The 27,328-nt window shown below is 35.8% G+C and overlaps 1 protein-coding gene across 3 annotated transcripts in view; it reads left to right on the plus strand.

Moving 5' to 3' along the window:
* The first annotated feature begins 1,102 nt into the window (after positions 1-1,102).
* LOC106070097 (zinc finger protein Gfi-1b-like) overlaps positions 1,103-27,328 on the plus strand; it is a 44,710-nt gene continuing 18,484 nt past the window's right edge. Inside the window, exons 1-2 of one of the 3 annotated variants that reach the window (XM_056013002.1) lie at positions 1,103-1,599; positions 1,910-2,151. In XM_056013002.1, coding sequence (XP_055868977.1) covers positions 2,099-2,151 — 53 coding nt within the window. In that variant the 5' untranslated portion in view covers positions 1,103-1,599; positions 1,910-2,098. Of the gene's footprint in view, positions 2,152-27,328 lie in introns of all 3 variants that reach the window. The other 2 variants (XM_013229927.2, XM_056013001.1) reach the window with 2 other exon arrangements.

Raw genomic sequence — 27,328 nt, forward strand, 5'->3', positions numbered from 1 at the left:
CACAAAAAAAGTAAGGATCTGTTCACTTCTCCTGGTACATTTTAAAGTGTTAAAGGTCATGATACCAATCCATGAAAGTTAGGAGTTCAATGGATGGCCATCATTTAACATATGCCAAACAATTTTGGGGGGCCGGATTGTGTGGTAATGCCAGCGCCGAGTTTGACACGTAGTCCGCCTCTGATATTAATAAATTAAGTATTTCTCAAACCACGTGACTTGTTTCTCATTGACTTGGGGTGCATATGAAAGATAGAATTCAAGTGATGAATAAAAAGCAGTTACAATAATCAGAGTAAACGCCAGACAGTTGTATGCCTGTCGGATGGACGTACAACCCCAAAAAGGAGGAAATGTCCTCCTTTTGCCGGACGCCTGATAACTCTAATTCTGTTTGACTACTTACGTTAGCACGGAAAGGCCTAACAATTTTTTTTTTCAGACTACAGAAATTAAGATTTTCACGTTTTATCAAAAACATTTTTGCAAATGGTGGCGACGGACAGGATTCAATCTTGGGAGATGACAGTCCAAAGCGCTTACCACACGACCAAGCCCAAGCTGTTACAGACCCTTTATGTCAATGCCGGACCGGACAGACTATACAAATAAAAACCTACCGAAAAATCATGAACATTTAAGTTCTCAAAGTTGTGTTTTAAGAATATTTTAGGTCTGATTTTGTGTGTGTATATGCCTCCATTGGAAGGCGAGAAAATGATCTATGCAATGTCTATTTCTTTTATTGCCTTTATTTCTTTCAGTATAATGATCGCGACTCTGTGGGAGGCGGTCTTTGAGTGGTGAACTCGACCATACATCATTGCCCTTGGATCACAAGCCACGCCCATGTCATCAAGTCGCTCGTCGATATCCCAGCGAGTAGGGATGACCCCTGACGAACAAGGAGCGTTCTGATTGGCTGCTCTTGCCTTCAACGAGGGGACACTCAGCGACCACAATAATGTGACTGCGACAGGTTTGCGAGCGAGGGGCGGTCAACTCATGAGCTATCCCTCCCACAACTCCCCCTCCCCCCCCCCACCCACCCTGCTTCTATCTTACGTACCCATGTATATTTTTTTTTTTCACTTTTCATTGATCTGCCACTGTGCAATAGCTTCTTCTGCAGTTGAAACGTCCTGCCTTGGAGGCCCATGATTTCTTCTGGTGAGATAACAGAGCGATTCAGTCACCTGGTTGCTTCTCCAGCAGCAAGACTGTTAGCTTTAACGGCCATGTTCGAACATTAACGTTCGTGATAAACTAGACTAGACGTTCATGCTTTTGTGTTCACCGAATCCGAAGCAGAGTAGAAGTAAAACTACTTCATAAACACCAAATAGTGTCACCGTCACAGTCTTCGTTACCTTGAAACACACTGTCATCACCGGGCTAGTGTCAATTGGATTCATTGTTTATTGGTGCCGTTAGAATGTGCCGTTTTATTCTTCAAGGAGGAGGATTCGTTGAATACCAGTCTCTACAATTCTAATTTATTTTCATGTGTAAAACTACCAAGCTAGGAAAAGCCTAGATCGAATCGTTTGTCAAGTGCGAACATTTTAAGCGTAGACTTTCTAGCTCTAGCTTTGTAAGGTGATGTTTTAAAACATTTATAATTTATAAATGTGAATAGATTTATACACATTTTTAAAAATCCTGAATATTTAGTTTAATTAGCATCACGTATTCATAGGGCTTGTTTATTTGATGAACAGAAAAGCTAAAAATAGATAAAATGTAACTAAAATAAACTTGAAACTTTTTAAATTAAAATATATATATATATATAATAATTAAAAACTTTATTTGTTTCTGGTCTTTTAAATCTGTTGTCCTCACTTTTCAACTGAACGGAAAAAAAGCATAAGTTAAAAATTGTTTTTCTTTCATCTTCATGGCGCAGAGTCTAGAAATGAGAAAAGAACAACTCCAAGCAGATAGATCTTGTAGTTGAAAGTTACTTTTGGATACATTACGTGTTATCTGTCTCGGAAGACAAAGGAGAAAAGAAAAAAAGACAATCCCAGCTCTTCGAGACTGTCTCATGTCGTTCTAACGTCTCGCCTCTGCGACGTCTGCTAGCTACTTCATCATGACATCCGTCATGGAAGGTCATTTGTCAGCATTCAATCAAGGTCCACTAAGGTAGGTGTCTTTTAAGTTGCAATAGAAAATAATTTCCAATTAAGCCAGCAATGTACACAACAGGACTACAATAACAAGGGATGAAATGCAGTGTTGGATACACCAAGGGTATCCATTTCACTCGGCGCCCCTGCCTAGAGCCCCCTCTCTGACTACCTGAGAATATCTGGCCCTTTTTCTTTTGGCTATTTTTCTTTTTGAGTCACCCGACACTGTAGACAGCAGGACACCACAGCGTCAAAGACAACATTGATGGGGATGGGGGGAAGGTGTCTGTGTCTTGTACAAGTGTGTGTGTGTGTGTGTGAAAAGAAAACGAATAAATCACAGACAATTCAAAGAAGACAAATCTAAAGCCAGACTTTGATCTCTTGAGGCCAATCATTTCAGATGTGTTCCCATTCCATTTCAACCAAACAACAACATAAACAGATTTTAAACAAACAAACAAAAAAAAACAAAAAAAAAAACATAAAATGCTTCGCTTAATGATTTCATTGTTTGACATATTTGCTATCAAAATCAAGTTGGCCTTATTCTGAACACCAAATAAATGGTAGGCTTAAGTTATATTAAAAATAAAGGTATCCAAATATTTATGCAAATTATTAGAATCTACGAAATACAATTATTTAAAGAAGATTGGAATCAACTTTATCTCTAGATAGAATCCATTCGATTAGACTAGAAGGAATCCACTTTTTAAAAAAAAAGAATAAATCCTTTTTATTTCTTTTTTTTTTAAAGAAGGAATCCACTTTATTTTTTTTTTCTAGAGTAAATCCTTTTAACTTAAGTTTTAACATGAATCAACAATATTTTTAGATTTGTTTTGTTATGTTTGAAGCTACTAAAATATTAAGAAAACCAATGTATAGTAACAGTAAAAAAATTAAAAGACACAAAGACATAATTGTTGAATTAGTAGACCTAGGTACAAACGTAAATCAAGATTGTGGGGCACCACTTCAGATCTGCCTCTTCATTAGAACATTTCTCCCTGGTTACTGACACATTAAATTTAGTCTGTTTTGAATGAGACCTGGTTTCTTGTACCAAAGAATGAGTATTTGTTTTCTTTTTTTTTATGTCAAAATTTTTTAAAATATAATTAAACTAGACAAAGCCTGGCGTTGATGGAGAAGTCAAACAATGTACTTCATAAAAGGTATAATATAACAGCAAACCCAACGTGTTACAACAGCTCTATTGAGCATGGGTATCTAGGCGTTTGGACAAATCCCCGGTGAGTCGGTACCCAGATCAGCCGGAGGACCGACGTTGAAAGTGTTACTTTGAACTGTAGAAAGGTCTTTAATACAATAAAGATTTTAGAATAATCTCTTTTAAAATGGGCCTACGGAGTGCATTGATTAGCCCTAGCATTACCTTCAATCAAATGTCTCGAACAGACTTTACAGTACAATATTAGCCTAACATGTTTTCTCAATACGCCACGGAACCATTCTAAATACACTTTCAACATGTCTAAATATATATTCAATAGATTTAGATTTAATGACATAATTAAATATAAGACAAGTCACATTAAATTTAATCTCTCAAACTATATTACCAATACTGTGTTTTTTTCTTTCTGCCTTGAACTCATATTATTATTTAATATGAATATGATCTTTTCGCAAAGCTGTTTTATGTTTTTCATCCTCTCATCAATATTGTCGCAATCTCCGCAATTATCGATATACACAGGACATCAGATTTTTTTGGTAAAACTATTGGAGGTAGTTTACCATTGCATATATTTATTTATTTTTATATTTCCTAAATCATTAAAGCAAAGTGACATTAATATTCCGACTGAATATATAGTTTCCCAGAGAATTAAATCATATCCGAGATCAGAATTAATTTAATATCAATGTACCGCTAAGTAGTGTATTTTTTTCTTACTGTTCCACAATGGATTGCAAATAATTATATAATGATTTTAAATATATCTAACTAGAAGCTTATGATCGAACATTGACTAGTATCGTAAATATTTACATTCGTTTCTTACTTTCTATCAAGCGACATGTAAATAGCATGTCAACATTGTTCAAGGCCCAGCGAGCAATTCTTTAATTACACAATTAGATCTTGACACCCTATGGCCTATAGGAACAACATTAATAGCCCAAACCAAGTTTTCTATTGTTCTTAATACAATATCTTCAACGTAACAGGCTATACAGTTAAACCTTTAAACTTTCATCTCCTCCATTATTTGACAGCATATTTATGTTTAAAAATGTTCACCTATTCCTTGTTGCTATTCAACTTTATTAAATTGAAAGTATAATCATCATTTCTTTTTCATTACTTGCATAACAATTTTTCATTAATATTTGTAAAAATAAGACGGCTTATCTTACATTCCTTTATTGGTATGGATTACAAAAAGAAAGGCTCGACCCGCTTAAAAATACAGACTCACCTTTAGGTGTAGGGAGTCAAAGCTAAAAGCGCTCTACTCTTATTTCTAAATAAATCTGGTATGTAATATTACCGAGGTATTATTGAACGCTAAGAGTCTGTGAATGTGTATCGAAGTGAATGTAGCCCGAAATTACAAACGAAACTCCATATCAGTCGAGAGATTTGTCACCAGAGTGATCACAACATTTTGTATTTGGGCATCCATTCAGAATTCTATCAGCACCTGTCCAACATCCAAACAAACTCCATCTAATATTCATCCAATATCCATTCAATATCATTTTCTAACTTATTAAATCTTCATTCAATATCCATCAAACATCCATCTATTATTCATCCAATATCATATCAATATTTATTCATCTCAATATCCATCCAATATGCATAAAACAGTGATGCCCAAACTACGGCCCGCGGGCCATATCCGGCCCGCGACGTGGTTCCATTCGGCCCGCCGCAACGTCGGCTCTAAGTGTTGAAATCTACCTTCCAAACAAAAAAAAAGTTGAAAAATTGTTTGGGCCTCACTTTTTCTCTGATGGATTGGTATTATGATCTTTAACATTTGCGTGTTTATAAAATGGGACTCTGAATGTAGAATCTACCTGGAAAAGTTAACAGATCTTTACCTTTTTTTGTTGAACATGATAATAAGCCAACATATTTATTTTATTAAGAAAGTGTGGCTGTTTAATAAAACAACAACATAAAAAGGGCATTATAGAAATCAATAATGTGGCATTCTTGGTTTGAGCCGCGAATAAAAGATTGTTTAACTATACCTAGATATTGAAGTATCCATGGAAATATTTCTAAAAAAGAGACCACAACATGAGCCGGTGTTGCTCACATTTAAGTAGAGAAATGAAGGTATTGTCTGACGCGTAAAAAAATATATATATATATATAATTGACAAGTAACCTATTAAGTATCAAATCCATAGGTTTCTACCAAAATAGTTTCAGAACAATTTCATTTCATTTTAATAACTTTTCGTTCATGTGGCCCGCGAGATGAGTGTTGGAAATGATAATGGCCCGCGGGTCGAATTAGGTTGGGCATCACTGGCATAAAATATTTATCCAATATACTACAACATATATCTAATTTATATCCTATACAGGGCTATACATAATAAATATACATGTAATTAAATGTAATATCAATATATTATCTATTTAATACTCATCCAATAATCAATATACATCCAAAATTCGATCAAATATTTATGTTTGTATTTTTACCTTCCACTTGAAGCGGTAGACTATGTTCACCCTTTAGGTTCTAACATTCTATAAATGTGACCCCCCCCCCTCAATCTTGTCATCTGATCTTTTTAATAACGTCCCTCTTGGTGGGTCTTCCTATAATTGTTCATATTCACCATCTACTGAACTGGCGCAGTTTGTTGCAATGTATACATGTAGGGGACAAAGAAGTATTGTGTCTCTTTCTTACCACTCTACATCATTAAGCACTCTCCCAACTTTGACTATGCACAATGTCTGCTTCATAGGCCTCTATACTGGTTATATCAAAAGAATGAAGCGAAACAAGACTTACATGTGTACAGTTACGGCACTGTAGACTTATTTGTAGTGTTGGATTTTGCAATTTAAGCTATAGCCTAGGGTCCTCACTTCCTTGGACCCCACCAAATAAAAATTTGTTCCAGGGAAATGTTCAATCATTTTGAAAAAAAATAGGAAAAATGACCTTACTCTGATTAGAAAGAGTCCCATTTCTCAAAGATAGCTTGGGGCCTGATCAAGTCTAAATCAGATCCTGTTTATATGTAATGAAATATCATAACAGAGGAACATGTTAAATTCCGTTTCATTGAAGTCTACACTTTTATTTTTGGTTGACGTAGATCTTTGTAGTCCTAAAGTAAGGTACCCTCGTAGTGAAAGCTCATTAAATGCATTCATTGAATATAAGACAATTGTAAGGTTTATAAGCACCAAAAAATTAAAACACCTTCTGACCAGGTCATTCTAACTCCAACACAAATGTACTCTAGTGTATCCGTGTTGCATGCCACACTATAACAATACATTGAAGTGACAATTGTAAACGTTCCTTATACTCTCTAGAGCATTGATGTCTAAATGACTTTTCCTTCAATCTGACATAGCAAATTGAAATGATTTTTCAAATACAAAATTCCTAGTTTGTTCGTATTTTTTCCTTAGTAAGGAGGCGCGGTGGCTGAGGGGTAAAGTGCTTGCATTCCGATCTGGGGTCCCTTGTTGGAATCCTGGTGAAGACAAGATTTTTTTATTTCGGGATCTTTGGGTGCATTTGAGTCTACCCAGCTCTAATGGGTAACTGACATTAGTTGGGTAAGAGTAAAGGCGGTTGGTCTTTGTGCTAGCCACATAACACCCTCGTTAACCGTTGGCCATAGAAACACATGACATTTACGTCATCTGTCCTATAGATCGCAAGGTCCGAAAGGAAAGCTTTACTTTTTTTCCTTTTGTCCTTATTAAAAATGTATGCCTCCCATACACACACACAAACAGACATACAGACAGACAGAGACCATTTGAGCAAAAATCAATGAAGTAGGCTAAATATTGATTGCAATATTTAATAAGGAAAGACCGATCGACAAGCCACATCAAAAAAAAGTGTCCCTAAAAAGATGAATAAATGAACTCAATGAAACAACGAGGTCAGTGTCTACCGTGAGATCTAGTCAAGCTAAATGAACTAGGATCTTAATGACATCCTTCCGTCGCCAATCTACTATGTATCATCTCGTAAGGAACAGTGAGAGCCAAGTCTGGACATAAGTTGCAGTCAGAGCAGCTGATTTATCCAAAGGAACTGCAGGTTCCGATACAGTTTGGGATCAGCGGTGTCACAAGCTCTGCCAGGGTGTAGCACTGTTTGCTGCAAGCTGCCTAAAGTTGACTGGCTCCTGTTTTTTTACTCAGGTTTGACTCCCGAAGCCTTGCCCATGTTTGGGTACATCCACAAGGCATCAGAGGTTTGGGTTCAGAGTTGTCTTTGAAGGATGGGTAGCCAGGCAAGATTAATGAGCAATTTATCACTTGCGGCAATAATAAACTACGGAGCCGAATTAGAGTTAGAGGCACAAATAACATAAGACGTTAGGTTCGAAATAAGAAGTTAGGTTTGAAATAAGATGTTAGGTTTGAAAAGACGTTAGGTTTGAAATAAGACGTTAGGTTTAAAATAAGACGTTAGGTTTGAAAAGACGTTAGGTTTGAAAAGACGTTAGGTTTGAAATAAGACGTTAGGTTTAAAATAAGACGTTAGGTTTGAAATAAGATGTTAGGTTTGAAAAGACGTTAGGTTTGAAAAGACGTTAGGTTTGAAAAGACGTTAGGTTTGAAATCAGACGTTAGGTTTGAAATAAGATGTTAGGTTTCAAATCAGACTTTAGGTTTGAAATAAGACGTTAGGTTTGAAATCAGACGTTAGGTTTGAAATAAGACGTTAGGTTTGAAAAGACGTTAGGTTTTAAGTCAGACTTTAGGTTTGAAATAAGACGTTAGGTTTGGAAAAAGACGTTAGGTTTGGAAAAAGACGTTAGGTTTGGAAAAAGACTTTAGGTTTGAAATAAGACGTTAAGTTTGAAAAGACGTTAGGTTTGAATTGAGACGTTAGGTTTGAATTGAGACGTTAGGTTTGAAATCAGACATTAGGTTTGAAATAAGACGTTAGATTTGAAATAAGAGCTAGGGTTAGTTTCATGATAGAATTATAATAGAAAGATGATATAGGGTTTAAATAACTGGTTAGTTTCTGAGTGAGTAAAGAGGGGTTAAAGGTTACACTTCAGCTGTTATCATGTTTCCATATTATTTATCATTTAATTTAATGTATTTTTTTTTTGTTATTTATGTCTCAAAAATGACTAAAATTAATTAGAGCTAGACGTAATTAGAACTATTGTAAAATTGTTGTCTGTCTGTTCAGAAAGTGTTTCCGTCGTCCACACCCTACTTCCATGTTGAATCAGTCCTCTGGTTATACGAACCATCTGTTTTATGTAAATCTCATTAAAATTTGAAAATATATTTCCCGTTTCTCAAAGCAGTCTATCACAAAAACTTTTTTTTCTTTATGTCACTGGACCTGCAATATATATATATATATATATATATATATATAAATTATATATATATATGTCCTTCTAATAGAAGATGAAAGACTAGCAAAGGAATTAAAATCATAATTAATTTAACAAAAAAATTAAAAATATCTAAGTTCTCGATAATTTTAAAACCACTGAGTGATTGATTAAGAATTATAGTTTGAAAGCCAACAACAAACTTCAGATCTAGTCTATAAATCGAGATGAAGTATTATTGTTTAATATTTTACTTTCTGGTTATTGAAATTATTCATTAACAAGAACAACATTTCAAATACTTTTTAAAAAATAAAACAACTCCTTTATATAAATAGCTTATACAGCGATTATGTTCCTCTCACGAACTAGTGGATAATAGATTTTCTCAAATTAAAACATTTTCACCCCCTGGTGGGGCCCATTCAATTTACCTTTACCCCTCCCTTTTTTCCCCAAGAAAAAATCCTGGTTTAGCGAATGTATAAGTCTACTAGTCTTTTTACTATTTTAACGATAGTCATTTAGATCTAGACTTAGAAACGTACCTGAACAATAATGTATGAAAGAATGCATGTGAAAACAGCCGAAGATGTAGGGCCTGTTGAAGATAGAGATTTTCAAGTTCTCTAGCCAAATTTACATTATTTTATTTTTATACTTATAACGGTCAAACTATAGTTTCATTTTACCATTTATATATATATATTGCAATATTATTATCTAACTCGTACCTTCATGGAAAATGGAACCTGGCTGGACACGGATTTCAAAACAATGTCTCATTCGCTCCGTAAGTTGTATAAAGTATTTTTTTAAATATTTTTCTGGTTATTTGAAAGTTTCCATCGGCACTCCAAACCTAAAACTTCTGAAATCTGTGCCCATGTGATCCATAGGTTGGAAACCTCCTGCCTTAAAGTTAGGTTTAAAAAAAACGTTCAGGTCAAGCAGCAGACTGACCGATATCAATGGGCCTTTGGGGCCGGCGCCTGCTGGACCGCTTTGAATTGATTGCAATATGACCGGCATTACAAAGTCATCACCTTCAGCCGTAAAGCCACTATAGAAATGATTTGAAAGCTAGGCATACACTATGGTGGAAACATTATAAATCTGTAACTGATTTTATAATATTAATTTGAAATAGTATCACAGGAAGCCTCATGAAGGGCCTTCTCCGCCCTTGCCTTACCTTTTATAAAAGATCATTTACAGAATTTGTAGTAAAAATGTCGAACCTTATATCCGTGTAGTTTTTTTTCCCATTATACACAAAAAACTCATGTAGAAATTAATGTCCATTATATGGCAATCAGTTTAGGGCTGGATTTTATGGTAACTTTTATTACAATATTCCCAGATTCAACTTGAGATGAGATGTAGATCTAACAGTAAACTGATATTAAAATCTAATTCACAACAACAACAAAATCGATTAAATCAGGCCTAACCGTTATTCTGCGCCCCCTGTTACACCATATTCTACTTTAGAGCCCTACTTAGTTTGAAATATTGTCACAACATATTTTAAAAATAAGTATGTCTACTTGACTTGACCTACTTGACTTACTTGACTTTTAATCCTTTTGACTCCCAGTGGAGCATAAAGCCGCATCAGTACACAAAGGCCTATGTGTTGTTGAGTTTTCTCGTTACTTTATAATAGTTTTGTTTATTTACTTTACAGTTCAAGAGCATGTGATAGAGTTGAAATGCGTTGCCCAGAACACATTCACCTTCACATATCCTTTAGTGACTTTAGTCTGTTGGGCCGTAGGGGGCACCACACAAGACATATTGACCGTCTTTCTCCATTTTTCTGTGTTTTTTGCTTTGGATAAAAACTCTTTCACTGGCAGGCCCGTCCATTCTTTTACATTTTTTCCCTTCTTCTTTTTCCTGTTACTGTTACCCGTAGGAAGGTCTTTGCGAGCCCTGTGGACCTTGTGATATGACCATAGATTTTAAGTTTTCATTTTTTTGACAATCATCGTGGGGTCCAATCGCAGTCCAAATCCTCACTCTACTCTCTTCATTTTTTTTTTATGTGGTTTTGTATGGGGTACCCTAGGATCTTTCTGTAGCATCTCAATTCCATTGCTAGGATCCTCCTCTCTAGTTCTGCAGTCAGCGTCCAAGATTCGAAAACCTCTTATATAATATTTTCTTTTCTAATTGATTGTCATTCTCGTCATCCCTTCAAAGTTCTGCGGCGGTATTTTTTTTTTTACACAATTACAGTGTAATTAATATCAATTGGGATTTTATTTATAATATGGCGTGAAATCCAATAATAATACGCCTTTGGTGTATCCGGTGTACAGAATACGGAAGTATTAGGAAATTGTAAACAAAGAAACTTGAAAGAGCAAAATTTACTGTGAATAATGTTAATTAAGTTATTAAAAATATGTCCTATGGCCAGGATCGGATTTGTATTCCAGCAGGATCAACCACAAAAATAGGGGCCTCCACAAAAGAGATAAAAATATATCCAAATTTCGACGGGCCAGAAACTTTTAATAAAATAAATTTGTTTTCGCATTTTTACGGTTTGCAAAAATGTGATTAAGAAGTATACGCTTGTTACATACTCGTAATAAAAAATAAAGCTTTGGATTTACGACAGTGCTACTAATAAGAACCCTACCTTACACAAACTCAAAATATACACTTTTCAAAAACTAAAATATGCATATTAAATATTTTTCTAAAAGGAAAGTGACATTACATTTTACAAGAAGCCTATTTCTTTCTTCTAAAACATAGCGTGCTTGTTTATAGATGTAAGTATTTTCATTCGTAAGGGGATCTTAATTAAAGCCATCGAAAAGTTGTAGGTGCCTCCACAAAATATCCCGCCCCGGACCTCCACGTACTTAAATCCGGCCCTGCCTATTGTATAACTGCAAAGAAGTATAGTGTTTAAACTTGTATGATACAATGATAAAGCGTATAGTATGATACTTGTATTATATAAAATGGTGGCTGAGTGGCAAAGCGCTTGACCCAAACCTCGAGTTCGGATCCCTTTGAAGACTGGGATTTTAAAACTTTGGAATTTTAAGGATGCCCCAAATCTGACCAATCTAATTGGTACCAAACATTACTTAAGGCAAGTAAAGGCTGTTGTTCAACCTCGTTAGCCGTTGGCCATGGAAACAGATGAGCTCCATATCACCTTCCTCCATAGATCGCACCGGTGGCGTAGTAAGAGATTTGGTGACCTGGGGGGGGGGGCTTGACCTCTTTAAGGACCTCTGCATTTTTTACATTCTATATCATGACATGATATTGGCGTAATATTTAATATTTAAAAAAATTCGAACACTCATTTTGGGGCCCCCTCAAGTAAAAGGGTGCCTTTACTTACTTAATGATATAGTCATAAAGGCTTTTAAATATTAAAAAAAAAAAAAACAATCTTTCTGTTAATAATGTAAGCAAAACTAATTCAATCTCAATTTGATGTTTGATTCTGTGATCAAGTGTGTATGTGTGAACTGTTGTATTTTTTAAATTCTTGAACTAAGGCTGCCCTCAACTATTCAGGCATTAGTTAACGGCCTAGCTAGACAGATGTTTCAGCGGCCAGTCTAATGTCTTCTATTCACAGGCCAACAGGTAATAGCCGCATGTAGAGCTGCACCTGCCACAGGTGTGAAACAAAGGAATAGGATCAACCCTTGGCTCGTGAACGTTCTCTTGTGACCACGGATAGCTCCTGTTTGTTTTGTTTGTGTTCTTTTACTGATCTGTTCTTTGATAGAACCTGTGTCTATTGGTTTGGGGAATTTATTGGATTGAACCTGTGTCTATTGGTTTGGGGAATTTATTTTATAGAACCTGTGTATATTGGTTTGGGGAATGTATTTGATAGAACCTGTGTATATTGGTTTGGGGAATTTATTTGATAGATCCTATGTATATTGGTTTGGGGAATTTATTTGATAGAACCTGTGTCTATTGGTTTGGGGAATTTATTTGATAGAACCTGTGTCTATTGGTTTGGGGAATTTATTTGATAGAACCTGTGTCTATTGGTTTGGGGAATTTATTTGATAGAACCTATGTATATTGGTTTGGGGAATTTATTTGATAGAACCTATGTATATTGGTTTGGGGAATTTATTTGATAGAACCTATGTATATTGGTTTGGGGAATTTATTTGATAGAACCTGTGTCTATTGGTTTGGGGAATTTATTTGATAGAACCTGTGTCTATTGGTTTGGGGAATTTATTTTATAGAACCTGTGTCTATTGATTTGGGGAATTTATTTGATAGAACCTGTGTCTATTGCTTTGGGGAATTTATTTGATAGAACCTGAGTCTATTGGTTTGGGGAATTTATTTGATAGAACCTGTGTCTATTGGTTTGGGGAATGTATTTGATAGAGGCATGAAGGATTGATAAGAGACTGTTCATGGAACTGAAGTAACGGAAGTAGGAAATTTTCTTTCATTTCCATTAAACTTTCTTCACACTTTCGGTAATTAAACTACTCTTGTAAAGCGAAAGGAGCTTTGGTCTTTCTACTCGTACACTAGCCACTGGCCCTACCTTTTCTGGCTCTAACCCCCATCCTACCCACTTGCCTCTCCTCAGAGCCGGCCATTGGAGGCCCTTTGCGGAGTGAATTTGGTGTTCCCAGTGAAATTGAAAAATAAACAGCGATAAAATAAAATAACGCTATGTATTTTAAATCTAATGACTACAACAATAACATTGAACACAACCAGGGGCGTAGCGAAGGGGCAAGATGGCACAATGCCAGAGGCGCCACGCTCAGGGGGACGCGCCACAATCTTACTATTCAAGCTTTCGAAAAAGGCTAAGGGCCTCCACAAAAAGTTTGCCCCGGGGCCTCCACAAACTTAAATCCGGCCCTGCCAATAGATCCTAGATCAACTTAGAAGTATGCCGTGTGATGAGCTGAATGTCTCAAATACCGTTATTTCGAACAGATAAATCAAACTAACCGATTCGCGACTTCGATACAAAATTATAACTCGTATAACCGAGACTTAATTTGACTTATTCAAGTGAGCCCCCCAGGGGCGTGTAAGGCCGACACCACACCTCTACACCGAACTCAGTTCTGAGCCGCTTTCTTTATGTGCTTCCGTGTTATTCCAGTATCCTCAACTTCACTGATGACTGACCTCTTCCAGGTTTGCTTGGACCTACCCACTTTCCTTGCGGTTTCCAATCAAGTGCCTGCCTTGCAACATTGGTAGCTCTAGTTCTCTTACACCTAGAGGGTTTAAAAACATTCACTCGCATTTTTCTAATTTTATAATGTGTAACATTTCCCTGCCAATACATTGGCTGTTTTTTTTATTCTCTTGAACAACGCTATGTATGCAGGGCCGGATTTAAGTATGTGGAGACTTTTGGGGCAAGATTTTTGTGGGGTTCCCAACAATTTTTTGAAAGCTTCATTTCAGATGCACTAATGTATCAAAATACTTATATCTAAAAGCATGCTATATTTTGAAAAAAAAATAGAGTAAATTTAATCTCAATTTTATTTTTTTTTAAATATTTAATATTCATAATTTAGTTTTAAGTTTGTGAAGGGTAAGGCTCTTGGGAACTGTATTTACTTATTCCTAGCACACTTCTTAATCACGACATTTTTGCCAGCCATAAAAATGTGAAAAAAAAAATAATTAAAAAAAGAAAATTAAAAAGTTTCTGACCCGTCGAAATTCGGATATATTTTTTTATCTTTTTTTTGGAGACACCTTTCTTGTGGAGGCCGCGTGGCTCTAGCCCCGCCTGCTCACCCTTAAATCCGGCACTGTATGCATGCTGAATGCGCTTTGGTCCAATTTCATTTGTGGACATGTAGGGGTGGGAATGGAGAGGTGGAGCCAGCAAGAAACTTTATTGGCACTCCCTCCATTTTGCATGGACATCACATAGAAATATAGGCTTAGAAATAAAAATATATCTTAATATAATACCAATAACCCTAGAATAAATTCTGTAACTAAAATATCTACAATAATTCTATTTTTGTTTCGCCTCTCTGTGTGTAGCATCCCCCCTGAGGGTGGTTCCCGGGGCATCGTGCCCCTCTTCCCCCCTCCCCAACACTACGCCTCTGGGTGGAGGATATCTGGAAAAGCAAACCGAAATATAAATATTTGATCTGTATCTCTACTCGAGCACCTTGTTAAGTAGCCAAGAAGTTTATGCCACTCCTAGAACAGATCTTGGTTTTTAAAAACAACAAATAAAAACTTGTAACTCGTTATTCTCTCTTTTTAACCTTTTTTTTAAAAATAATTGTTTGTTCTTATTCTGTTATCGTGAAATAGCATTATATAGGAGAAAAAGCCCATTTGTGTAGTCCCTCCCCCCCAAAAAAAAAAATAAAGAATAAAAAAAGAAAAGGCGCTGCTAAAACAGATTCTAACCTTTAGTATGCGTTGAGTGTGGCAAAATGTGTAGGTCATATTTGCGTACTTTTATGTTGCCATCATCTTTATACAATGATGACCAGTAAAAGTGAATACGCTTCCTTTTTCACTAATACTTTAATGAGAAACCGTTACAACTAAACTTTACTGTGTGTGACTCCACACTTTATTAGAATGTACTGTCATCAAATTTATTGGAACAGTTCATGGGCTTTTTTTTTTTTTTAAATCTTTCAAGGCATACCTGAGACAAATAGAAGTCAATCAACGTCAGGGACCCACGCTAACACATGTCTGGTGTGTGCTCTTAACACATGCACAGACACACTGACACATAGACATGGACGTGTCGCTATTAAACACACACCAGTTTCTAGGGTAACAAACTAAAACAAAGGAAAGACATTTGAGACCTTATCTATCTATCTATCTATCTATCTATCTATCTATCTATCTCTCTATCTACCTATATACTACCTACCTACCTACCTCTCTGTCTGTTTGGCTACCTACCTCTCTGTCTGTTTGGCTACCTACCTCTCTGTCTGTTTGGCTACCTACCTTTCTGTCTGTTTGGCTACCTACCTACCTACTTACCTCTCTGTCTGTTTGACTACCTACCTACCTCTCTGTCTGTTTGGCTACCTACCTCTCTGTCTGTTTGGCTACCTACCTACCTACTTACCTCTCTGTCTGTTTGGCTACCTACCTACCTGTCTGTCTGTTTGGCTACCTACCTCTCTGTCTGTTTGGCTACCTACCTACCTACTTACCTATCCGCCTGTCTGTCTGTCGTCCAGTTGTCATGTATTGTTAATTAGTTCAATGAAGTTGTATTTATTTACTGATATATTTCCTTCTTGGAGCTTTTAAAGGGGCTTGAAATTATTTTTATTTTTTAAAGTCTTACAGTTAACAAGGCGAATATTGGGGTTAATGGGACTCCATTTCTGATTTACCAAGACTTACAGTGAACTATATAAGAAGTCAATAATTGGTGATTTACCCAGACTTACAGTGAACAATAAAAGAAGTCAATAATTGGTGATTTACCCAGACTTACAGTGAACTATATAAGAAGTCAATTATTGGTGATTTACCCAGACTTACAGTGAACTATATAAGAAGTCAATAATTGGTGATTTACCCAGACTTACAGTGAACTATATAAGAAGTCAATAATTGGTGATTTACCAAGACTTACAGTGAACTATATAAGAAGTCAATAATTGGTGATTTACCCAGACTTACAGTGAACTATATAAGAAGTCAATAATTGGTGATTTACCAAGACTTACAGTGAACTATATAAGAAGTCAATAATTGGTGATTTACCAAGACTTACAGTGAACTATATAAGAAGTCAATAATTGGTGATTTGCGCAGGGTTTAAATTCCGAAATATATGCTTGCCCCCCCCCCCCATACAAAGACCTGTATCCTGTACACACAGCTCCCCCCCCCCTTCCATAGATAGACCTAGATCTACAATTGTATAAAAGTCTCCCCCCCCCCCGGCAATAAAAAGACCTACATCTACACTTGTACACTCCTCCCCCCCCCCCCCCCCCCGCAATAAAAAGACCTACATCTACACTTGTACACTCCCCCCCCCCTTTTTTTTTTAGCATGAAATCCATATTAACAAGTGTTTATTTTTAACATTTCTTTCCCAAATTCTACACCCTTCACTCCGCCTCTACTTTCTTACCTCACCCCCCCCCAACCCCACACTTTTTGTCTGTCGGCGCTGCTGTTCCAGCCATCCAGCAATATGAATGTGTACAGGAGCATGGGTCAGTCTTCCTTGATGAAATGATCAAGTCCATGATAACTAAATCAGAACAGAGAGAACGGTCGATTTTTTGTTGGAGAGAACTAGAGAGAGAGAGAGATAGAAAGAGAGAGAAACAGAAAGAGAGAGAGAGAGAGAGAGAGAGACTCACTTCCTATTAATAGTGACCGGTAATTTTATTTTGTCGTCCATCGATTCCCTGCATGAATCATTAATTTTCACCCGACCTACCGCGGGAATCGATGCACGCGGGTCGTTACGTCACACGCTCTCCCCCTCCTCTCCCCCCCCCATTTTTATGAGCGTAGTTTCACGTTGCGGTTGCCGATGTGACATTGTTAGTAAAATGGCTGCAGGACCTCCGTCACTGAGAGATGTGCTTCAACATCCGGGTAGCTATTCTTTCCTCTTTTCCTGCCTTCTGGTGTGTTTATGCGTGTGTGTCTACACCATAACCATAACTGTTTTACTTTTCTATACTGTAAATATTGGTAATATATTGTATCAGGCGAGACTGTCCCGCATAGCAAAAAAAAAAGGCAATTCTAAACAATAATGTAGAAAGAAAAAAACAATCCTAATCAGAGCCCACACAACCCACGCAGAGCCTCCAATCCTCTCTCTGTAATTAACCTACCGAGTCACGAGGAGAAATCAAAGAGCCAATCAGTTATCGCTGGAATCATTGTATTCAAATATTGATAGAGCAAGACGACTATCTCGAGCTGTTTTGTTGATATTTTATTTGTTTATGAAGCATGGCTAGTTAGAGACATTCGATATCAAAAAGTTCCAGAGGCGGCATTAGCAGAGCGAGGGGCTTTAGGCTAGTGTCATATCAGGGCCACGAATATTTGTAGGTCTACGATTGGCTGACAGTGACAGAAGATTCTCTCTATCGCGATCCCTTAAGGCACGGGGCCTGGATCGGTGGCCCCCACTCGCCACCCCCAAATGCCGCCTATGTAGAACAGCCTTCCTCAGTCTAAACTAGGGCTATGCAGCACCTACATCTACAGCTAAGTTTACCAAAGCTTACATTTGACAAGTACTGCAGTAGATCTAAATCTTTGAGCTCTGAAAACAGAAATCATTTCTGCAAAAAAAAAAAAAGATTCTGGAATAATTATTTTTTTTTTAAATTCTAACATTGAAAAAAATGTGAATGAACTTGTTTTTTTTCTAAAGGAAATTTAAACAATTATTTAGACAACACTTTACCGTATTCTTAAACTGAAAATTTTTGTACATAAACTTGTGCTAAATATTTTCGTGAGTGCTAGTCACACTCGAAGTTTGGACATGGCAGACTGGCGAAGCAAACCTAGAAACGGTCCAGTTTCCCTCAGCTCGGAGGAAATGTTGGATACAGAGAATCAACTTAGAGTCACAGGGCTGGCTGATAAAGTATCATTATTGAAAGTGATAGCACTTGACATTGAGTCCGAGTCCAAAGATTCCAACAGATATATTGATTCCATGAGTGGTGATTTTAGCAGTTCTGAAAGCTTGCTCTCTGGGAGTATGCACCGACTATCTCACATGGTTGGATCTGGCAAAAATAACCGCAAGCTGATGTGTTATATTGTGTTTGGATTGGTACTACTATTTGTTGTAACATATTACTTCCTGTCCAGAATCAGAGTCTAGCAAGACGCATTGAGGACTTCTAAAAATGTAAAATAAAACAATATCTCCACATTGAGAAGATAAAAACACTTTGAAAATTACAGAATAATCTGAGTGATCAATTACTGTATCAGTCGATACAGTCTGAAACAATGCCATAAGTTGGGTACACCTAATAATTGTAGGGACAAGCAACTGTGATGATTTAACAAACTAACAAAAAATGTTTGTAGTTTCTCTGTAATGTTATTTCATTTGTACCAAACATGTTACAAATTACCTATTTACAGCAGCTGATTGCTACATGTTGAATGATTTATTACGTTGTAAAAAATAATGTTATATGTATTTCTTGTCATACCCGTTCCATAGTTAAAAAGCATTCAGGTGTGTTTTAGAATCAAAGGAAAGATTTACTCAGTAGAGAAAGTTGTCTGTCCTTTGATGAACTGATGATAGCGTTAATAAATTTCCTTCCTTTTTTTTTAAAAAAAAATTACCTTCATCAGAAAAGAAAATAAAGTCCTCTTTATGACGACGGTCCACAAAATGATTTCAAGATTAATTTTCAATTTTTTAATTTCTTTTTAGCTCTAACTAAATTTAAGAATTTCTGAAAACGTATAATATACTGTAAAGATGTTTTATGTAAAATAAATTTAAAAAAAGACCATTAACATTTTTTATTCTGATGTTGCTTTGGTCGAGAGTTTTAATTTACTTTTCCTAATTCAAAAGTGATTGTAATCTTACTTCAAGTATTGGATAAGGAAATTACTGAACATCAACTCCTTTAAATCATGCTGTGATCTAATATCACATTTTGCGTTCATTACCTTCTTAGCACTTCAAAAATGTAGCCGCCCATTTACATGATGTTGTGTAATGTCAATAAAAGGAGGAAGAATCGATAGATTTCTGTCACACTTTATTTTTATTTATCAAATTTTAGAAAGACTTTATTAACAATTGAGTCATCATTTTGTGCACTTTTTATACAGATGTTTATTGCTATGTTAGTTCTATGCAGTACAACGGGGGATAGGAGTGGGCTGGGAGAGTCAAGACCTAAGAATAACAATCCAGAGCATGTAGGACACTACCAGGCAGCCATCCATTACTTGGCAGATTTGATCTGATTCAATTAAAAATAAGCAAGTTTTTATCTTGTGTGGTCTTGTCTTGGACCTGTGATCGCAGCTGTATATCAAGAATTGGCCTCTTTAGTAACGCAAGAAATTTCGAGGGAAAGTAATGTTCTCAAAGATGTAAAATGCCTGACAGACTTGTCTTGGACAACCACTAAATATCGCATTTAAGTTGTATATTTTAATGGTGTTGAAAGATGACTAGAGCATCAAAGCTTCATTTGTCTCCTCGTTACCATGATTTAAAACAAACGTAATCAAATGTTTCAAGTTTTTTTTCCCAACCAATTACTAGTAAGATAAGGCTGATACCTCCTTGGTCTTTATAAAATGTTCCCTTGAGACCTAAATGTTTGTAAGTCATCTCAGATACTGTTTACATGTGTATCTATCTAGTCATAGTGATGCTTATAAATGTGTTAAAAGTACTTGGATTGAGTGGACCATGAGACTTTCCCTAGATATCAGTACTGTTTCATGTACCACTGCTACCACACAAGAATTAAAAATGTCTTTAATTGTAGTAAATCATTAAACTAACTATTAATTACATTTTTATCAGATTTATTGCTACCCAAATTTTGTAAACCTATTTTATTTCAATGATTATTTTATTTATTTTGAAGCTTCTAATCAGTTTTTTTGTATACCACTCTCAATCACATTAATTTTCGTTTCAAAACGAAACATGTTAAATAAAACACAGCAAACAAAAAACAGACATTATAATTTTTTGTTTTGAAATTTGCATTGTGCTTCATGGTTTGTATATTGAATAATTTTTATCTGACTGAAAAGTTTTTTTTGTTTTTTTTTTAAATACTTTTCACAGAGCACTGAAATATTTTGATTTGTGTTGGCATAAAACATTTTAAAATTGTCCAAATGATTCAGCCAATATATTATGTAGATAATCACTGTGTAATTTTTATTTGTGTAAATAGTGATTTACTAACTTACACTGGCGGTGTAGGATTGGGGGGGACAAATGGAGAGTGGGCTACAGAGTTATTGGAGAGTTGTATTTATTTGCCTTGAATTAGTTAAGTTTACTTCTACATTTTGTGGGGGAGGCCATGGTACAAATAATGTTTACTTGTTGTCTTGTATTGAAGTCAAAGACAATAAAATGTTTGAATTCAAAAAAAAAAAAAAAAAAAAACAGTGTAAACGTGAATTGTTGTGTAATCCTTGAACTTACGTTACTGTCTTAATTATTGTTGGCAAGGTAATCTCTTGAGTACTGAATAAACATTTATATTTCTTGAAACCTCTGGGCTTCCATAGGAAACAAGGACAGATCCTTCCGAAAGAACCCCACTATCTTCGTTCGTCTACAACACAGGACAATGGACAACCCAGTGATCGTCAAGTTTGGACAGTTTATGAACAATTTTAACGTGAGCCGTCAAGTTTGGACAGTTTATGAACAATTTTAACGTGAGCCGTCAAGTTTGGACAGTTTATGAACAATTTTAACGTGAGCCGTGTAAACCGTAAACTTATGTTAGTGTCTTATGTGTTGTTGGCAATGTCATCTCTTCAGTACTGAATTTTAAAAAAAAAAAAAACTTCTTCCATACATTTGATTTAAATTATTTTTTTTTAAATGTATAAAACTAAAAATGACTTTAAACCAGTTGTAATGTTTTCATTGTAATGTTTTCATTGTAATGTTTTCATTGTAATGTTTTCATTGTAATGTTTTCATTGTAATGTTTTCATTGTAATGTTTTCATTGTAATGTTTTCATTGTAATGTTTTCATTGTAATGTTTTCATTGTAATGTTTTTAGTAGTGACATGGGCAGAGGGACTATGTACCAATGCAATGAGGATCCAATTCCTAGTATGGTGTATGGTAGGGAAGGGGGGCTGCCGAGATGAAATAATCATAGATATAAAAAAAATAAGAGAGAATTATCAAGTGTGTTTTAGAGTAATTAATTGATTTGTACTGTACAATACCTTAGCCAAATTGTTTACAATGAACACATTACTTGAAGACTATTATTAAGGATAATGAATGCTAGCAATAAGAAGAACAAAAATTAATACTTATCACTTTTACTCATTCTAATGAATAAATAAAAACTTTAAATTCACTGCTAAAATAATATTAATAATAATTACATGTTTTTAAAACACTCACTTCACCACTTTTACTTGTGCCTTTGTAGCTTCGCGGAGTCTACGACTTTCTTTGTGAGACTGTCACATCACTACTTGTTTCCTTCCAAGACATTTAGGAATGTGACATTGAACTAGTAACACATTCACCTGATCTGGTTTCTCTATTGGAATGTTGCTTTCTTTACTGTCATAATGGCTTCAACTTTCTTACAAGCCACTTGAAATTATATATCTAATTAAAAGTAAAGTGTTAATAGAGGAATAGATATTTCATTTTCTTATAAATCAATGATAGATCAATAACTGGTTAATAATGCAATAGATATTTCGATCACTTTCGATCACTTATAAATCCTTTATAGATAAAAAAAAATTGTTAATAGGGTAATTATATACTTCATATGCTTATAAAATATAAATCATTTATAGATCAATAAATTGTTAAAAGGGCAATAGATATTTCGTTCAATTTAAATCATTTATAAATCAATAAATTGTTAATAGGTCAAAATGTTTCATTTGCTTATAAATCATGTATAGATCAATAAATTGTTAGTAGGCCTACATCAAAATTTTTATATAGATTTCGTTAGTAGTTGTTAGAATCCTTATAAAATACAGACTTCAAAGAAGAAGATGGTTACGTTCTACGAGTCATGCATCTAATCATGCATGCTATCCAATGACTCAAATTCTTGAAATTCTGCCAAGTCACTGGTTTTACTGGCTGGCTCAGGCAACCCATTCCACGCTCCAATAGCACTAGGGACGAAGGAGCATTTCTACAAATTTTGTCCTCGCATTTGGAACGCGGTAGTGTTGGTAGTGGGTCAACAAATGCTAGGTACGTCATTGAAGGCAATATATCGTGGGTAGGTCCGTATATTGTTGGTAATGAAAAACAGTGTTGGTAGGTGATTACATTGTTAGGAGACCTCTGAATGTTTAAAAGGTCAAGCAACGACTTAGCAAAGCTTAAGTCTTAACTTGAACACGCACGACTAGATTAACACTTAAAGACGTAATCATCTTCTTTTTTATAGGGAGCCTCTGTAATTTATATAAGATAATCTTAAGATAAGAATTGTTGTCAATAGGTTTTTGACAGGTCAACAAAATGATGATTGGTCAATAAACTGTAGGCAAGTCGACTCGACCTTGTATTGGACATACAAAAACATGGCAGAACTCACTTTGCCTGGTTCTCGGAGAGGATTTTTACGTCTCTCTTTCTCTCTCTCTCTTTTTTATTATAAAGCTTCTGTCAACTCCGTCCGTCTGTCTGTCTGGTACAAATTGTGTACACGTTTTGTTTTCTCCCACTTACTTTTCTCGGATAACTTTGTAACTTTACACATTTATTCATAACGCATGACAATGCATGAATCAATTTAAAAATTAATCAACAACTTAATCATGTAGTAATAAATAATTAATTAGTTTTTTATATAGATAAAGGGAGTTAAACCTGGCAGTATTTAGATATATGACTGTGATTGTGCGGTTCTTCCCATTCGAGAAGCTTCCTTTTTTTTCTTTTTTTTTTTTTTTAATTTTAAATATTTTTCTTGTTTACTTTTACTCTCGTTCTTTCTCTCTCCAGTCCCCCCACCCTCCTCTTATTCTGTCTTACTGTCTAACCCAAACTTGCTTATGACAGAACTAGAACTGATGATAACAATTAAAAAACAATATATAGACATTGTCACATTGCTACCAAAAAACCTACTAGCATACTTGAAATATGGGCACAGAAATTCAAGGTGAAGAGAAAATGAAAATTTCGATTAAGTTAACAGTGAAATTAGAACAGCTTTAAAGTGTAAGTTAGATCTTCACTCTGAGTGTGGGATACAGTACACTCTCACTATGGTATTCCCAATACTATACACCAGCTGTAATAAAAACCAATAATACAAGACAAGAGGGCGGAGCAGCCACGGGGATGACACATTCCTCAATTAACCCTGGGCACGCCCAGTTCTTGGATAAAGGTGCCAGGTCAACACTCGTAATGTCTGTCGGCGTCAGTGTGATTTTTAATTTAGTCTCAAAGGCTAGATACTTTATTAAGTTTTGCTAGACAGTAAGGGAATTCTGGGTAGAGGATGTTTTCACAACTCTTTGTTGGTGCTTTCCTCAGTATTAAAGTTCCACTTTCAGACCTAGCGATCTATAGGGCAGTTGATGTAAAGGTCATTTGTTTCTGTGGCCCACGGTTAACGAGGATGTCATGTGGCCAGCATAATGACCAACCACCTTTACTTTTCCCAACTAATGTCAGGTACTCATAGGAGCTCGGTGGACTCAGAGGCACCCAAAGATCCCGAAATAAAAAATCCCAGTCTTCTGAAGGATTCGAATCCAGGACCCCGGTGTGGAAGCCAAGCGCTTTATCACTCAGCCACAACGTAAAAAAATACTTGTAAAAAAAGACAATACCATCTTTATGCAACTTATAGAGCCGTTGTTTTTCTCTTGAAAATTAATGGATGTTAGATTTAAAATCATTTTTTACGCCGCCCCAGTATAGACCTAGCACTCATTTTAATAGTCCAATGATGAGCATTTAGATCTAGACTTAGAAGACAATGCGCAAAATTTTCATGGTTATTAATTTATTAAACTCTTGAATCAATAGAGCCTTACATTAGAGAATTCCCGAACGCGATAGTCCTTTCAAGAACACGATAGTCCTTTCAAAACCGATGAAGGATCTAGGCCTAGATTTAGTACCGAGCCAAATTTACATTTATTTATTTTTACATTGAAAAATGATAACGGTCAAAATAGAATTTTCCCCATTTTCACAGCAATATACATCAACTGTTAAATTTCTACCGAAAATCGTTAGAGCCATTTTTGAGCTCAGCGTCCACCCATCCTCCACGAAGGAGTGACTTGAATAGAGATATTCTAAAAAAAAACCAGCTTTTTTTCTTTTATCCTAAACTGACTATGATACGAGATGATTTCAAATGTGTATTGTTTAAAGCAACTTTTAAAGTAATTTTAATATGTTTGTAGAACAAAGTTGCTGGTTTTAGATCTCATTTTAACGAGGTTTTTTTTCTTGACATCTTAATTGATTCGAAATTTAAAAAATCAAACTTTTTATTTTATTAATAACCAAAATTATCACATTAAAAATGCTTATTTCGGATATATTATCAAAGCATTATTGATATTCTTACTCTTGTAAAGAGGAAACTGGTGTATGTGTTTTTTATAACTCTCAGTTATGTTATGATCTCAGTCTGACGTTTACATTATAACATGTTCTACAGAAACTATCTCTGTCGCCCCACCTCTTGACATTCAGAACTTCACCAGAATCTCCGGTCTTTGCAATGCTGGTTCTGCTGAGGCTCTTCGCTGTCGTGACCCTACTCTCCTTCTCTCTCTCTCTTCCCTGTCGTGACCCTACTCTCCTTCTCTCTCTCTCTTCCCCCCTTCCCCTTCAGTGCGGATCCCATTTCCCTCCTCTGTCGGTGGGACATTTGACCTTTTCATCCGATCGTTTGTCCAGCTTTTAATTCGGGTATCATGATGTCGTGGTCAGTTTTTGGAAAGTCCAGTTCATTTCACGGGTCATCAATTTCACCGCTTCGCTCGGTCCACAGCGCTGGAATGTTGTCGTTTCTTTGCCTTTGTTAACCACCCGTGTCCAAGCCAAATAAACGGCCCTCCACTGCCCCAACGACATTGACTCTGGTCACTCTGTCCAGTATACGCCAAGTTATTATTTTGTATGCTATTATTAGCATTAATCTAGTCATTTTTACACTTTTTATCTTAAACTGAGTAGACGTTTAAAATTGAGTCCTGTGGTAGTCGCTTCGGACCGACGTCATGATGGTCCTGAGTTCGAAACCCGTCGTTTTCATTTCCTGCCGTCTTACAGGAACGTCTGGGCTAGGACGTAATCATCTTCATTCCTGAAGGAACGTCCGAAACTTATAAAGCAAAACAAATACGAATTATGTTTGATCTTCTAGCATGTCCTTCGTGCAGTCATTACGATGGTGTCGAGTTCAAATTTCAAACCCTGCCAGCTTTTTATTCCCTACAATCCTGTAGGAGATTAGATCAATGATGTAATAATCTTCATTCTTGAAGGAATGTCCGAAACTTTTAAAGCAAAACAACCAATGCTCATTGATGTAATAATCTTCATTCCTGTAGGAGATTTGATCAATGATGTAATAATCTTCATTCCTGTAGGAGATTTGATCAATGATATAATAATCTTCATTGTGATGAGCTGTATGAGTCGTATACAAAATATTAGTTCGAGAAGGTCACAGCTCATTAGTTTCCAAAATGGATTCAAGATTTTCTTTTACAAAGCACTTTGTCTGGTACAATTTTTGAACACGTTATTTTTCCTACTACCCATTCTTGGATCAAGCTGAAACTTTGCACAAATATTCATTATTCCTAACAAAACATGTATATGTATAAAAAAACAAACTATTCATTAATTAATTAGTGGTAATTAATTAATTTAGTTTGATATTAATTTAGGAAAATTTATCTTACAGCATTGAAAGAAATGGATATTAATGCAATGTTCTTTACTCTATATAACTTTTTTTAAAAAGGTATTTCTTAGATATTGTTTGTTTCTATGTTTAGGTTGCAACGGAAAAAAATTCTTATATGTGTTTGTCCCTACAAATGGAATAAGAAATTTGTTATTTTCTTAGTTCATGTTTTTTTCTATTTGTGTAACAAAAGCTTCGTCTTCATTGATAGATTTCTAGATGTTGTTCGTGTTTACATCTCTATTGCCACAATAGTACTGCTGAGGTGGACTATTGAAGTCAAACTGTATTTCCATTTGTTTGGCCCAATTTACTTATCTTATCTTATAAACATGATACTGGATTTAGTTGAAAGTCTTTGCCCGTCATAAGGACTTTTTTACTTGACATCAATGTAAGTTTTTTTTTTTTATGTTCAGAATTTCTAGATTTGACTCAATCCAACTTTCGCTCCTGTCACGTAGTTCATCATTTGCCCCTAGAGACTCTAAGTCAAGTAAAGTTCCCCTTTTACACCTTGTGGTCTATAGGGCAGATGATGTAAAAGTCATCTGTTTCTGTGGCCTACAGTTAATGAGGGTGTCATATGGCCAGCACAACCACCAACCGCCTTTACTTTTCCCCAACTAATGTCAGGTACCCATTAGAGCTGATTGGACTCAGAGGCACCCAAAGATCCCGAAATTAAAAATCCCAGTCTTCACCAGGATTCGAACCCGGTTCGGAAGCCAAGCGCTTTACCTCCCAGCCACCGCGTCTCCCTAGTGCCTCTAATGCCTGGGTATTGCCGCTGACGTGGCCCTAACGTTGCGTCATTGTGGTAAAGTTGAAGGAGTGCAACACGGACAGGCTTATAACGAATCTAAGGCCCACAATGGCAAACTGCTTCTCAACGCCGCTAGTCATTACAAGCGACATCTACAACCAACAAAACCAGCAA

This window comes from Biomphalaria glabrata, chromosome 15, assembly GCF_947242115.1.
Source record: "Biomphalaria glabrata chromosome 15, xgBioGlab47.1, whole genome shotgun sequence".
NCBI classification, from domain to species: Eukaryota; Metazoa; Mollusca; class Gastropoda; family Planorbidae; genus Biomphalaria; species Biomphalaria glabrata.